We start from the raw sequence: 14,185 nt of genomic DNA, 5'->3' as shown, positions 1-14,185 counted from the left end.
TCTGTTACAATAGAAAATATTCGTTCGGCCTTTGCATTTGAGTGGGGAAAACAAAGAACTACGTTAACTAATGATTCTAAATTTGGAAACATCTTTTCCCCATCGAAATTTGTAGATTTTAAAATATTTTGCCACATTTCATCTATATCTAAGCAAGCTAATTCTTTTTTCTGTTCTTCATTAAAACTTGATGGCAAAATTCTCCATTCGAAAGCTAAATCAGTTATGTCAATATTTGTCAATAATCGTTTCGCGATAAAAGTTAAATCTTTAATTTTTACTCTACCTTCATGATATAAAGCAATTTTAGGATCTAAAAAAGTTAATTGTTCAAAAAGTGTATCTTTAAAAGGCAAACGTTTAAGCATTTCTCGAACTGCAGTAATGTAAAAATCCAAACATTTCGATCTAATTTGTTGAGCACATTCCAAAGATAATGTCTCCAAAACACTCTCACATTCTGATCCAACATAAACATTTTCTAAATTTTGAATATTATTTTTATTATCTACATCTAAATTGTTAATATCTTTTAAAATGTCAAATTTTACAAAATTTTGAAATTAATTCCCGACTGTTCTGATATAATTTGTGTATTAATATGTTACGCGACTGAAATAATGCATTAAAATTATTTAAAAAATTTAAAGAATATTTTAAAAATAGCAAATATGCTTTAACCGAATCATCGTTCAAATATTCTAAAATAGTTTCAGCAGATTTTAATTTATCCTCTACTATTGCTAAAAGAAAATAACTTTTCAAAACTTCCCAATTATCGAGAAGTCTAATAACGCATTTGTGCAAACAAAGCCACCTCGTTTCCGATAATTTTAACATTTTACTTCTTTGAACATGAAAAAAATTTTGAAATTCGCCCAAAACTGCACATCTCTTCGCACTGCCCGAAATATAAGTGGCAACTCCTCTAATTAAATTTTCGCAAAAATTTGGTAATTTTTCACAAGCTTTACTGGCTATAATCGCGGATGAATGGCAAATGCAATTTAATGTTACTAATTCCGGTATTTCTTTTTTAAGACGAGACATAAAAGAATTTTTGCATCCAATCATAACGGATGCATTATTGCACGCCATTCCAACAATATTTTTAATCGGAATTTCTTTTTCTTCTAAAAAGTTTCTAAATATTTCGAAAATTTTAATCGTGGAACAATCCGTTGCGTCTAAAGGTAACAATTCTAATAACTGAGTTGTAACTTTTTTATTTAAAGGCGAAACATGTTTTACAAGTAAACACATTATTTTAGTATCCGATCTGTACTTTCATCGATTAAAATGGAAAATTTACATGTTTGTAAACACTGAATAATTATCTCGACTTCACGTTTTGCAATAACATTTTTAACAATATTTGCACACTTATTTCGAGCAAGTGAAAGATCTTGCACGACTTTAGGCTCTATACAAATCTCTTTTAATAAGGGCGTTAAATGATCTCATAAAAAGCTACATTGTATTCCGCGAAAAAAGCAGATAATTTAATTTCGGCGTGTTTAACTTTCTCTTTGTGCGATAAATTACTATTACTAACGGTGGCTTTAAAATCGAATAAATTTACATTTTTAATATGTTTGGCCGTCTGTGAGTGTTTAACTAAATCCGTTTTACAGCATCTGATGGGCTTATTGCATGCAGTACAAAGCGCTTTATTTTGTTCAGGATGAGGAGTTAACCATCCTTTAAAAATACTTTCGTCTAGCCAAGAATGTTGAAAATGTCTAATTCTAACGTTTCTTAACAACTCCTTTTTCAATACTACTACTACTACAACTACTATTATTATTGTAATCCATTTTAAAAGATTAATATTCACTTACCAACAATTGGTATCCAACCTCTTTTCCTCCGTTGCACGTTCAGCCCGCCAAAATATCCACACACATAACACACCGCTCTGCAGAGACACTCGATACGTTCCTGTAACGGCTAACCTAACCGACAACATGGCCGCGCATGCGCGAAAAAACCCGGCCCGTCTCACAACACTGCGCCGCCTTGCCGCGCGTTTCCAGCCGCGTCGGCAAACACGCAAGCCCGGCGTAATCTAAAATTCACCAATCAGATTCCGACAACTCAACTCGAGAATTAAACTCTCTTATCTTAAAACGGTCGCCCGACGGGGTGACAACAACAAATGCCGAGCGATTTGAACAAAAGATGACTTTGAGTATCAAACTTAACAACAAAATAATCGCCGAGAAAATTCGAGAATCTTCTCGAAGCTTTGCGCCTATAAAAACCCCCTTGCGCGACTGTTTCTCGGTACTTGATCTCGAGCCTCGTTGTTGATAGTGTGTTACTCTTCTGCTTAGAATTTATCGTGAAAAAACTCAGAAGGACGTGCTTTCCTTTGAGATTCGTTGCTCGCGAATCGCGATATCAAAATTCGTGCTTTAAAAAAAAACGCGCTTAAATTCACGTTCAAATTCTCCGAAAATTGATGAATCGCGACCGCTAAATTCGCTTTCTCGAATACTCGCGCCTTGCCGCTGCGATTTTGAACGAGTAAAAGGTATTAAGACCAAGACAGACTTTTATGTAAATTTTTAGTCATTGTGACTTTATAATAAAAATAAGGAAACGTTGCACTTCACCAAACTTTGTTGCTTGCTCACTTCCGTTTAGCGTTTCGACGCTATCTCGCACAATATGTATATGTAGGAACACGTGAACGGTTGTCAAGAAACTTTTGTGACTCTAGGCGTGAAGTAATGAAATTGAGTATATTTGATGCGAGATACAATGTTTTTAGAAGCGTTCGGTATCGAGGATGAGCGAGGACTGCTCGCTCGGCGGCAAATCGGATGTATTTATTTATTTTTCCTTAGTTTCTAGATTGTTCTCAAATTTTTCGGTTACAGTTTCGTCTGTCGTCCTCGTCATGACAATCGGAGTTATCTTTTATTTACCTTACACAACAAAGCGAGTCGACTTAGTCTGTTTTGTTTATGTCGCTAATACACAACTCATTCCGAACAAACAACGAATTCGGTATTATTGTTTTCGCTTTTCATATGTTAAAATTATTTCCGCGATATACAGGGTGTCCCAGAACAATCTTCCGTCCGTAAAATGACGTATTTCTGACACAATTCTAAGACAATTTTTCCTTTACCAAAATTTGATTTGAAGCGTAGTTTTTGTGTTATAAGCAAAAATAGTTAGCAAATCACGCGTCGAGTATAGAAGGCAGGCAGGAGCGGCGTGGCGCACCGCGAGCGCGGGCGCAGCTGACCGTCCGACTAGTGATTACTGCCGTATGAGTCGGTAACTATTTTATCTTATAACATAAAATTATGTTTTAAATAAAATTTTGGTAAAGAAGAAAATGTCTTATAATTACGTCAGGAATAAGTGTTCCTTAAAATAACGTCGGACGCTGCGATCAGCTGATTGCTACACGCGATGTGTCTCTCAGCTGAGCCGGAAAATCAATATATCGATCGGTTTGAAGTCGTCGACGACAATGTTGATGACAATCGAATGAGCGTCGCCGTCGCGGAGATGGTTATTTCTCTCTTTCTCTCACTCACTCTGTCCCTTTTTTTTACGCACACACTCAGCCATACACACATCGCGTGTAGCAATCAGCTGATTGCATCATCCGACGGTCGGCGATCCGGAACAACTTTTGATCATTAAACGTTATTTTAAGGAACACTTATTCCTGACGTAATTATAAGACATTTTCTTTTTTACCAAAATTTTATTTAAAGCATAATTTTATGTTATAAGATAAAATAGTTAGTGACTCATGCGGCGGTAATCACTCGTCGGACGGTCAGCTGCGCCCGCGCTCGCGGTGCGCCGCGCCGCTCCTGCCTGCCTTCTATACTTGACGTGTGATTTGTTAACTATTTTTGCCCTCAACTCAAAAACTACACTTCAAATCAAATTTTGGTAAAGGAAAAATTGTCTTAGAATTGTGTCAGAAATATGTCATTTTACGGACGGAAGGTTGTTCTGGGACACCCTGTATATATATCTGTACATATATATATATATATATATATATATATACACATATACAGAATACACATATGCATATACAGAAATAACAATATTATATTTAAAAATAATTCAGACCCCACATATATATATTTTTTCTTTTCATTAAGTGCATATTGAATTTAAAGATAAAAGAAAAATTGAATTATTTTTAAATTGTACGAGTCAGAAATAATACTATTTATATAAAGAGACACATAAGAGCAGGGACTTTCTATAATCAGTGCATAACAAATGTGTAGATTCCTGTTATAAAACTAGCTCGTAACCACTTATAGTTTCTCGTAGTATTTCCAGAGTTCGGTGAAGTTTCTCAGTTTCTCTCTCTCTCTCTCTTTCTCTTTAGCTTTTTCTCTTCTAGTATATAGCGACGATATAGAACCGCGCACTCTCGTGAGGGGGCTGAAGAGCGAGAAGATGGTGGATAGAAAACCGATACAATACCGGTCTCTCTCGCAAGTCGACTTTTCTTCATACATCGCCATTGAGCCATTGTCCATCTCCCAATGCTCGAACGAAGGACTCCGAGGACGAAAAATTCAATTCAGCTTTTAAATTATTCCCCCCCCCCAGCCCTCCTCTCTTTCCGACCATGGGGCCGGCTTTGGAGGACGAAAAAAATTAAAAAATAATCGTTAGCTGTACATTATTAAAATTATTGTAATGTCTCTAAAAGTTAATTTAAACAGCAAGGCCGACGCCGCGCATTTAGATGGAGCCCGCGGGAGAGTCAGGAGTAAATTAATTAGGACGCACAATTTTCCTTTAGTTCTATGCCTTAGGCTCCGTATATTTTCACTGCCCGTACAAAACTCTGTCTGTCGCTCGTCTCTCGAGATCCCTTTTTTTCCGCAAGGAAGGATACCACGTGCTTGTAACGCAATAGGTCGTAGCCAATAGTTGGGCGCCACGCTTAGGGAACACAGTATGTAGATGTGCTTATGCTCGGTCGTCGCGTCGGCTCTGGCGCATAAATTTGATTTGTCTCTCTGAGGTTCTTACATTATTTGATCCTACGATTTATATATTATTCGCATTTTTTATCTGAGAGAGAAGATTGGTGAGAAAATTATATAAAATTATAGCGCGATACGAGATTATATTAAAAAATGTAAGAATTAAAGAATTGATTAACATCGTGTATCACAATAAAACTATATAATTTATAAGTAATATTTCATCGCTTCGATTCTTATTTTATGAATCAATCAAAATATTTGCTTCGATAGGCATCATCACGATTCGATTACATATTGTTTATAACGGAAATTAGTTATTTACAGGTCAATAATCATTAATTATAATGATCATTGCAAATCACAGTGTTTAACGTCTCGTAGTACTTCTCTCGATCACAGTTTATCAAATACTGCATGTGAGATACACGTCACTGTTTATACTTTCGAATCTCACGCGAATAATAAAAAAAAAAACGATTGTGCATAACAACTACTTACCCGTTATATGTCACTTACGAGGGTAGTTCGTAAAGTTCTCGGTCTGACAAAAAAAAACACATAATTTTTGAGAAAATTTGTTTTTATTCTTCAACATAGTCTACTTTCAACGCAATGCACCTCGATCAACGGTGTTCTAATTGTTTTATACCTTGAGAATAGTATGATGTCTCGATTCCTTCAAAATAAGCGTCCATCGCAGTGATGACTTCCGTGTTTGATTTGAATTCCTGTCCAGTGAGTCATTTCTTCATGTAAAACAAATGGAAATCACTGGGGTTCAGATCTGGTGAACATGGTGTGGTAGCAATTCAAAATGCAATTCCTGGAGCTTTGCAACTGCAATTGAAGACATGTAGCAAGTGTATCGTCGCGATGGAAAAGGACTCTTTTCTTTGTTAAATGAGGCCGTTTAGTCTTAATAGCATCATTTAGTTGCTCCCATAATATCGCATAATATTCCTCAGTGATAGTTTTGCCTTCTTCTGGATTATTTCTAAGCACGACACTGTTCGAATCCCAAAAAACAATCGCCATCATCTTTTCGGCTGACACAACTGTTTTTTGCTTTTTTTGGAGCACTTTCACTTGCTTCCATCAATTGGTTGGACTGTTGTTCAGTCTCTGGCGTGTAGTGAATCCATATTTTATCTGTTGTGATGAATCGTTGCAGAAACTCGGTTGAATCACGTTTAAACATGTTCAATCACTGCTGAGAAACGTCCGAATCCTTTTTTGAGCGGCCGTTAGGAAACACGGCACTCATCGCGTCGAAAGCTTTTTTATATGCAAATCTTTGCGTAAAATCTTTCGTATACTCTCTGATATATTCACAATGTTTCTGAATGTTCACAAGCTCTTGCACGTTTACTCTTGGATCGTTTAATACAAGATTCCAAATTTTTGCGATGTTTTCTTCATTCGTAGCGGTTTTTTGGCGACTATTTTTGTCTTGTAATCAACAAGCGTATAACCACTTTTAAATCTCCTAATCCAATATTCTACCGTTTCCATTGATGGCGAAGTGTTTTTAAAAATCTCATCCAGCTCCTCTTTTATTTCACTCGGCGAATAATCAAGTGTAACTAAATTTTCTATCACTGTACAATAATCAGATGTATCCATTTTTCGAGAAATGATGAATTTACCACAACTGCTTGCTTGCTTTACTCGATCGTAACAAAGGAATAACTGTATCTGTTTGAAATTTTACAGTTGCCTTATCGTCGATGCCCTCTAAAGAATCAAACTTGTAAAAAGTCATAATCATTTGATATTTCTGGCGTCATCTATACGTTAGGCCGAGAACTTTTCAAACTATTCTCGTATCACGAGACGCGGTAATCTGTCGCGCGAAGAATATAGCATATTAATACATAATTATTAGATATATAATTATTGCCATTTAAGATATATTTAAGGCACCATAAAATGAATGTACGCGAAACATTGTATGTTTTTCGAAATAATTATCACCATATTTCCCTTGAATTTTTATTTTATGAATCAATTTTTTAAATTTATTTAATGCATTTTTCAAGCTGTAGAAACTAGAATACATTTATTGCAACCAAAATCATTACAATTTTTAACCAGTTTGTTGAAAAACTTTTTAAAATCAAAGCTGGTAGATATAATAAGAGAGTTCTAATACAGGGATCTGAGGGGGGTGAGGTAAACGGGGGAACCGGTACTGATATGGGGGTACTAAATGCCCCCCAGATTGAGGGGGAAAGGGGGGTACCAAATGTCCCCCAGATTGAGAGGGAAGGGAGAAGGGAGGGGGTACATATGATTCCACAGGTGGAGGGAGTGTCCTCTCCGACTGATTGTGGAGGTCTGATGGTGAGAGAGAGGAATGTCAACTGTTATAGATAAAATATTCACCCCACTTTTTTTATCCATAATGTATATTTGCAATAAATAATTAGATTAATATTAATAAATTTTTTATATTGCCATGGTAACGACGCGATAAGCGTTCGCAATGCGGTAGAGAGAGACGGTGCTATAGGCGTTTGTAACGCGATAGAGAGAGACAGTGCTATAGGCGTTCGCAACGCGGTAGAGAGAGACGGTGCTGTAGGCGTTCTATATAGCGTAGGACAAGGAAAGTATGACGTGGTGTAAGAAGGAAGGCGCTGTATGTGTAGGACAAGGAGTGCATGATGGTAGGAAAAAGGAGATATGGGTGCGAGAGAAAAGAATAGAGAGGAAGGAGGATAGCGAGAAGGAGAGCGTGTTATAGGTGCGAGAGAAAGAATAGAGAAGAAGGATAGCGGAGGCGCGATAAGAAGGAGGCTAAGGCGTACGCGAGAAAAAGATAATTTTTGTATGTTAAGTTTTTTATAATATTAAATGTTATCTTATTATATATTTTATTATCTAATTATATCTAATACAGAGGAAGAAGGATGGGATAGATGAAGAAGGCGCAAATAAGTAATATATATAAATGAGTTTAACATAAATTTTTATTTATAAAAGATATAAAAATATGAAAATTGTTATATGATCTATAATTTTTATTATCTAACGAGATATAAAAAGTATAAAATTTAAAAAAACTAAAAATCCGTGGAGCAAGGCGGAAGGGAAACTTGTAACGGCTGCGTCTGTAACAGAGAAGAAAATGAACATTTTTATTAGTACTTTTAAAAAAAAACATATTTAAAATTTGCGCATACTTACATTACGAGGGGCTCCTCTCCGAATAGCCTGCGGAGGCTGAATATATCCGCATAGAAATGTGGAAACTCCGAGTCAAGAACTCGGTCCACGAGACGATCGCACCACAAATCCTCATACTCGGCGCGCTCTTTCTCTCTCGCCCGTACCCAGCGCATCCTCTTCTTGTGCGCGATGTTAATGTACCCAGGGATCGGATACGTATTTATTCGGAAAATCTATGAAAAATTAATAAATATAAATATATTATAAATAAAAAAAAGCGTATAAAATAATAATAAAAACTACTTACATCTCCGAATAAAACGTCCAACAGGGCCAAATCTCACGCTCGCCAAAGTGACCGATGCGGCGATGGTATCGGCGATGGGTAATCCCCTCAGGAACATGAAGGCGGCGAAAGCCCGTCTCGAAAAGCGCATCCATAAACGCCACAATTTGCGACATTTTTTTAACTTTATAAAAAATGCACTTACTGCACCACAGTCAGACACTTTATGTCAGCTCCAACGGAGTTAGACAATGTCTCGGGAAAAAAGAGTAGGGGATGTATAGCAGCATTTAGGCTTAAATTACGCAGCGAGGTCGATAGACAAAAGATCCTTTGATCCTTTTTCAGTTTTTTTCAACACGTGTGTGTGTGTATTAAATGAGTTATGTACAAGTCGCTTTCTTCTTTCTTCTAAAAAGTCTATCCTTCTTTCTCTTTTTATCTGTAGCAGCCTCTCTTTTCGAAGATACTTCATTTCCGCAATAACAGGATCTTCAAATTGCATAAATTCTATATTTTCATTGATCACATCACATAAAAAATCTACGTCACGGATCTCGAAAAACAGTTTTAGCGATCTTGTATAAGTCTTTGGTAAACCAATTTCACGATTTTGTAAAAATTGCACTACAGAAGTCATGGCACTACCGAAGGCGTTGTAGTTTATGCGATACTAAACTATTCAAAAGTTATAGCACTACTGAAGGCGTTGTAGTTTATCCGATACTAAACTATTCAAAGTACTGCGAGCAACTTTTTAATATTGCAAAACGTAATGAGGAGGGGATCCCCACGTGCTTTCTCGAGTGCCGTGTGTGGCTGCCGTATGATGAAATCGATTCAAATATTCGGTTACAAATGTATACGACAAAGCGTGAGATATAAATTTTGCTAAATGAAAATATATACAGAACGCCGACAGTACGGATGTTTGCGCTAAAGAATAACGTTTCGCATAGTGGGTGGGCATTATCATGTATATTTAATTTGATTATAAATATAATCAGGCGTTCTATAGTATGATGTGGTGTAAGAATAAAGGTGCTGTATGTGTAGGACAAGGAGTGCATGATGATAAGAAAAGGAGAGCATGATAGTAGGAAAAGGAGATATGGGTGCGAGAGAAAGAATAGAGAGGAAGGAGGATAGCGGGAAGGAGAGCGCGCATGGTGAGAAAAGGTCAGCGCTATAGGCGTAGGACAAGGAGAGTATGATGTGTAAGGAAAGGAGAGAGCATGATGATAAGGAAAGAAGAGAGCAAAGGAGAAGGCAACAGTAAAAGAAATATAAATGTATAAAAATTCCAAATTTATTCCAAATAAAAAAATTTAATTACAGAATATAGAAAATAATACTTGAAGTATAGTTTAATGTAAATATGGGTTGATTGAACCTTCATGATGATGATTCGACCACCAATTGAATATTTTAAATACATTTTTAAAGCGCAATTTCGTACATGTCTATCGCAACGCAGAGTAGCATCTAATTTATCTAAAGCAGGAACGTCATCATAGTCGTTATCCAATGTCTCGATAATAAGACCGATTCTCGCATCGTCTTCCAATAAATATGCCAACCATTCTCATTTTTCATGTCCTTTGACATACACTCGAGAAGATGCATCTTTCAACGTTACGGCGTCAGTGATTAAACGTTTGGCTATGTAGTATGGAATGTTTCCATCTTCCCATTGCAGATTGTGATGTTTTCCAATTAACCATGCAACTTGAGATTTCTCAGACCTCGTGAGCAAATGGAATGGTATAAGACTCGTAAAAATATAATGAGAGAGTACAGATCCCTTTGTCAGAATCGCAATTTCTTTCACGATAAATTTTTTATCGATAATAAATCCTTGAAGATCCACAAACATTGGCACAACCATAATGAAAAGATATTGGCGAGAACTACGACGAACGACTGATGTTAATCATCGAGTATCACAAGTTTTTATGTTATAACATTAGAGGGGATAATTAGTGATCTATCGTGGAAAATTATATAAATATAATAATTCGTTACTCACTCAACTTTCTAATAAAGTACAACTTATTTTTCTATGCTCAATTTTACTCCTGAAGGCCGTCCTTGGTTGTCAAGTGGATCTGAGAGAGTATAAGATACTTGAATAATATAATGAATACAGCGAAATTAGTAATGAAGTCAGTGTTAATTAGATTACGGCTAGAATAAGACTGATCTCTTTTGCTGCTGCGATAGTTTCGATAGTCCTTTCTTTACCTAATGAGGTGGGGGATTTTGGCCTATGGAATGCTGTTGCTGTCTCTCTTACTCGTGTAGTACCGATTGTTCCGGTGATCCGGTATGCGATTCTCCAATTTCGTTGAAATTCTCCCTTAATTGTAAAAAAAACATTAAATGTCATGGGCTATGGATATTTTTGAAAGATTGATGAACCATTTTTCTTTTATATGTTTAAGTTTGAATGTACGTTAGAATAAGTTGTAAATTCAATATGGACATTCGTTATCCTATTTATCGGAGTATTATTAAAGGAATAATTATTAGAAGAATGGTCATAATCTAGTTGAGTTATATGATATTTGTTGGAGACATAAGAATTATGAAAACAATAATAACAAATAGGTTTGATAAGGTTACCTTTACGTTGTTTAGTCAACAAAACCTCAAATTTTTTATCAAACCTCTTTTGAAAATAGAAGAATAACGGACGACTTTGTTTATTAAAGAAGCCATTGTAAACAAACATTGGTAAAGTTTTGTATATTTCCATGGAAAGAAGGAAGATTTTTACAAAAGTCTTTCTGATAACAAAATACGTATCTCTAAGCTCAATGCTTTATTATCTATTAGCTATTAATCTATTAAAAAATGAAATTTTAGAACGGTTATAGTTATGTAAAGATTTACGATTGTTAAGATTAAATTTTTATGTTTTTCGAAATTACACTAATTCACAACACATGCGTAGATTTCGTTAATTGTTAATAAACTATTTTTGTCACTACATAAAATATTCTATTATTCTGTAGATACAGTTTTAACTTTTCTCAACTGCCATCTAATTCCATTTATACGATATATAATTTGCTCTCTACTGCCTGTATTGTTTTTAATTTTATTTCCACAGCGAGCCTTGATATTAAAAATTTCAAAGTCTGCTAATAATACTCAGGCTTACAAGAAATCTGTTATACAATATGTACATGTGTAACATAATTTTACGATAAAAATCTTTTAAACGACAGTGACGGCAAATAAGAATCAAAACGCGGTTATTATAAGCATTATGAGCATTATGCGTTGCTTAAATTTTTCACAGAATTGAAATATTTTCTATGTATTAATTTAGCTGTCCTATTTTGAACAAATATAATGAAGAGAAACGGAAGAAATTATCTGAGAATTTAAATTTTGAAGAACAAGTAGAAAAAAGCATAGAATGTGTCAAAAAATTAAAGTATCATGTATCCCTGATGTTCAATAATACCTTAACGGTTTCTAAAAAAGACAAATTGGATTCACTTCTCCGTTTTATAGCCAACAATGTTTTATTATTTTGTAATGTTTTATCTACATACAAACGTTTTTTTTAAATCATCAAGGTAAAATTTAATAAATTAATATTAACATTACAAATTAATTATTAATTATAATTATAAATATTTTACAGTTGCCATTGTACAATTAATACGTAATTTTTTTTTAGGAAATTTCATAATTTACCTAATATATCTTATTTTGAAGAAATTTTGCTATATTTGAGACAATATCGATTAATATATAAGCTAAAAAAATTTAATAATCTATCAGAAAAAGAACAATCTTTAGAAAAACTTCTTACTCTGGTGCTCGAATATATCCGACCACATGTGTCTTACTATTTTATAAATACATGGCTAAATAAGGTTGTGGAAAAAATGCAATCTTCTCTTTTAGAAGTATATCCTAGGCATCCAATATTCTCAAAGAATTATTTAAATTCTTTTGACGATGATTTTTCTTATTGGAGAGATAATATAAATAAAGGCGAATTCTGGACCAAAAAGAATTTTTGGAATGAAATGAAAGCAAGACTGTACGTGAATATATCTTTTTATGTTATGCAAATGTTTAATATTATTTTTTCTAATGTAATTTATATGTTACAGATTTTATTTCAATATTTACGGAAATATTTACTGACTGCTACATGTTACGCTGTAATGAGAAAGTTTGGCATAGCCAGCAGGTTAATACCCTTTAGACCTAGCAGGAGATCTAGAGATTATAATTTCTTAGAAATTAGATTGGTAATTATATAAGTTTCAGAATTATTCTCTAAATATAATTCTCTTATATCTCTTTCAATGTTTCTGATTTATATATATATTAGATTCGAACGCGTATTGCGAGCCCGATAAGCATGTCGCATGGTGTAGATGCTTAATCGGTTTCACGAAGGGCAAGAACAACAAATGTGTCTCACGTGAGTACAAGTTTTCGAATAAAATTGCACGATTTATTGACAGTAAAATTATATCTTGTATATTTATATTAAATATATATATATATAATAGGACAGGCACTCTCGTATTCGCATTCGTTAATATCTACACAATAAATTTAAGTAAACTCATAATTATATATATATATATATATATATATATATATATATATATAATACCTGCGGAAGGGATGCATTATGCATAAACTTCCCGGGCTCGCATAAATGCGAATGTCCTCAAGGATATGATGGTAGATGTAGTGTTCAGGAGTGCGAGGACATTGACGAGTATCTAAGGAGTCTTTGTGGACATTCCGCTATCTATACAAACGTATACGGTAGCTTTCGGTGTTCCTGTCTTGAGGGAATGAACGGTGATCCATTGTCAAGTTGTCACGGTAAGTTCCGAGAAAATTTTTATAATTATACCATCTTACGTAATTGTTATATTTCTAGTTTTTTTTACATATATTTCATAGCTTTGTAATATTTTCTACGTGGAATTGTTTCGAGTATTCTCTTCGCTATTGCAGACCCCTGCGACGGTTTTCTATGCGGCATTAATGTAAAATGTACGCCGAGCGATCCACCGCGATGCGTGTGCGAGGCTGGCTTCGAAGGCGATCCGCAGCAAGGTTGCGTCGACCTGAACGAATGTGCGAATAATCCTTGCAGTAATGATGTGTATTGCATCAACACGATAGGAGATCACGTGTGTGAGTGTCCCAAAGATATGACTGGTGATCCTTACGGTGCTGGTTGTACGGGAGTTGTAACTGACTAAAGCTAGTGTTCGTCCAACGACGATTGTGAAAATTATCTGGCGTGCGTTCAAGGAAGCTGCGTTAATCCTTGCGACAATATAACATGCGATTCGAACGCGTATTGCGAGCCCGATAAGCATGTCGCATGGTGTAGATGCTTAATCGGTTTCGAAAGGCAAGAACAACGAATGTATCTCACGTGAGTACAAATTTTCGAATAAAATTGCACGATTTATTGACAGTAAAATTATATCTTGTATATTTATATTAAATATATATAAGAAATTTTTTAAATTAAAAAAGATATATATTATTATAAACGATTGATATAAATTGTTTTTGTTAAAAAATGTGGTAGTAATTTATATTATAATTTTTATTTTTATGTGTATATTTATTTTATCAGTTATCAATATATGTATCAATATGTTATGTTATTAATTAGGTGAGAGATATCAATTGTAATTTTATTGCACACACATTGCAAATTTTTCTTGATACA

General features: G+C 34.7%; 1 protein-coding gene and 1 pseudogene across 5 annotated transcripts in view; one reads left to right on the top strand and one right to left on the bottom strand.

Moving 5' to 3' along the window:
• LOC140669543 (adhesion G protein-coupled receptor E2-like) overlaps positions 1 to 14,185 on the top strand; it is a 68,848-nt gene that overhangs the window by 27,195 nt on the left and 27,468 nt on the right. Inside the window, exons 4-8 of one of the 5 annotated variants that reach the window (XM_072899493.1) lie at positions 12,376 to 12,511; positions 12,585 to 12,725; positions 12,809 to 12,901; positions 13,181 to 13,317; positions 13,453 to 13,906. The exons of 1 other annotated variant lie outside the window; for it this stretch is intronic. In XM_072899493.1, the coding sequence (XP_072755594.1) occupies positions 12,855 to 12,901; positions 13,181 to 13,317; positions 13,453 to 13,703 (435 nt within the window). In that variant the 5' untranslated portion in view covers positions 12,376 to 12,511; positions 12,585 to 12,725; positions 12,809 to 12,854 and the 3' untranslated portion in view covers positions 13,704 to 13,906. Of the gene's footprint in view, positions 1 to 12,372; positions 12,512 to 12,584; positions 12,726 to 12,808; positions 12,902 to 13,180; positions 13,318 to 13,452; positions 13,907 to 14,185 lie in introns of those variants that run through there. 3 more of the 5 variants (XM_072899491.1, XM_072899494.1, XM_072899495.1) reach the window with 3 other exon arrangements.
• Positions 515 to 6,189, bottom strand: LOC140669663 (zinc finger protein 862-like; annotated as a pseudogene).

Source organism: Anoplolepis gracilipes, chromosome 9, assembly GCF_047496725.1.
Source record: "Anoplolepis gracilipes chromosome 9, ASM4749672v1, whole genome shotgun sequence".
Taxonomy (NCBI): domain Eukaryota; kingdom Metazoa; phylum Arthropoda; class Insecta; order Hymenoptera; family Formicidae; genus Anoplolepis; species Anoplolepis gracilipes.
The sequence above is the reverse complement of the archived record's forward strand: the minus strand, read 5'-3'. Positions and strand labels throughout refer to the sequence as shown.